The 1,361-nt window shown below is 39.8% G+C and overlaps 1 protein-coding gene across 1 annotated transcript in view; it reads left to right on the top strand.

Moving 5' to 3' along the window:
* SNAP91 (synaptosome associated protein 91) overlaps positions 1-1,361 on the top strand; it is a 136,679-nt gene that overhangs the window by 132,562 nt on the left and 2,756 nt on the right. Inside the window, exon 27 of the mRNA XM_019538166.1 lies at positions 909-1,011. Coding sequence (XP_019393711.1) covers positions 909-1,001 — 93 coding nt within the window. The 3' untranslated portion in view covers positions 1,002-1,011. The remainder of the gene's footprint in view (positions 1-908; positions 1,012-1,361) is intronic.

The following is a 1,361-nucleotide window of genomic DNA, read 5'->3' as shown; positions in this document are numbered from 1 at the left end:
CAGGAGCCGGTGAGTGCAGGGCTTTATTTTTATTAGTTTTAAAGCGCCAGGATGCTGGGGCCAGATGGGGCTGGGAAAGCAGGCGGGGGATGGGGCCTGTTGATTCGGCAGTGGCTGAATCTCCGAATCGGATTCAGCCGAATCAATTCGGGTCAGGTGATTGGACTCACCAAATCGCTGTCCCCTGAATCGTCTGAATCCAAAGCGATTAATAGCCGCTTTGCACGGGCCTAGAAAACAGCACGTGTTTGTGGAATGGGGCTATCATAATACATGTGTACAAAATATTAAGGTTGCACAAATGTAAATATTTCTGTTTCTGAATCCTTGGCCATTAATTTTTTTCAACCTTTGTTCTTTCTAGGCAGTGGATTTTTTTTTAATTTTATTTTTTATATTTTATTTCTTTATGGGTAATGTGCATAATAATCCATCTTGGTCTGATGCTCAGTTGACTGCAGTTTTGCTTTATGTCAGTAAATACCAATTACTATATTCTCTAAAGCAACACTTTCTTAAACACCTTGTCTAATCTGTAAATTGGTAAACTTGCTGCAAAATATTAGTTAATATTAGTTGCTTTTTTGATTGGGTTAGTAATCCTAAAAGTTTTATATTTTAGTTGAAGAAATTGCTTTGTTCAATAGACATATGAGGTACTATTGACTATAGATATAAACTGCTTGTAGAAACCAAAAACTAGTATTTCATTAAAATATCTGCGCAATAGTGTGAAGTATGTAGTAGAATTCAAACAGTGTTTGAGTAAGGTGTAACCAAATTTGAATGTACTTTCTTAATTGTGAAATCCAACTTTGTGCTTCTCTGTGTTGACTAAGCCAACCTAATGCTAGTATATCCTTGTCTGTTTTTCCTTTACTGCTTTCCTTGGCTGCTGTGTGGTTTAGCTCTCTCCAAGCCCTACTCCCGCCACTCAGAGTCCCAAGAAACCTCCAACAAAGGACCCGTTAGCAGATCTTAACATCAAGGATTTCTTGTAAACAATTAAAGGTATTCTGTAGCTATGCCTGACTTTGAAGTTTCCTGTGCTATGTATTAGGGGTGTGCGAAACAGGCCCTATTGGATCAGAGTCAGGCGGAATCAGGGACAGTGATTTAATTCATTGATTGAGATCACTGTCCCCGATTTTGATTTGGCTGAATCCAAATTGGAAGATTTGATTCCAACTCAGAGAATCAGTGATTTGGCCATAGATACAGCTTTAAATGTTTTTTCTACATACCTCAAGGTACCAGGCGTGATTCATGAACCCTGCAATGCTGGAGAGGATGGAGTGTCATGCAGGGGCTCCCCCACATGCTCAGCAGCGAACCCAGAAGTGGACTGGAAGTGCTTCTGA

The sequence above is a fragment of the Crocodylus porosus genome, unplaced genomic scaffold (genome assembly GCF_001723895.1).
Source record: "Crocodylus porosus isolate Cpor-Errol unplaced genomic scaffold, CroPor_comp1, whole genome shotgun sequence".
NCBI classification, from domain to species: Eukaryota; Metazoa; Chordata; order Crocodylia; family Crocodylidae; genus Crocodylus; species Crocodylus porosus.
The sequence above is the reverse complement of the archived record's forward strand: the minus strand, read 5'-3'. Positions and strand labels throughout refer to the sequence as shown.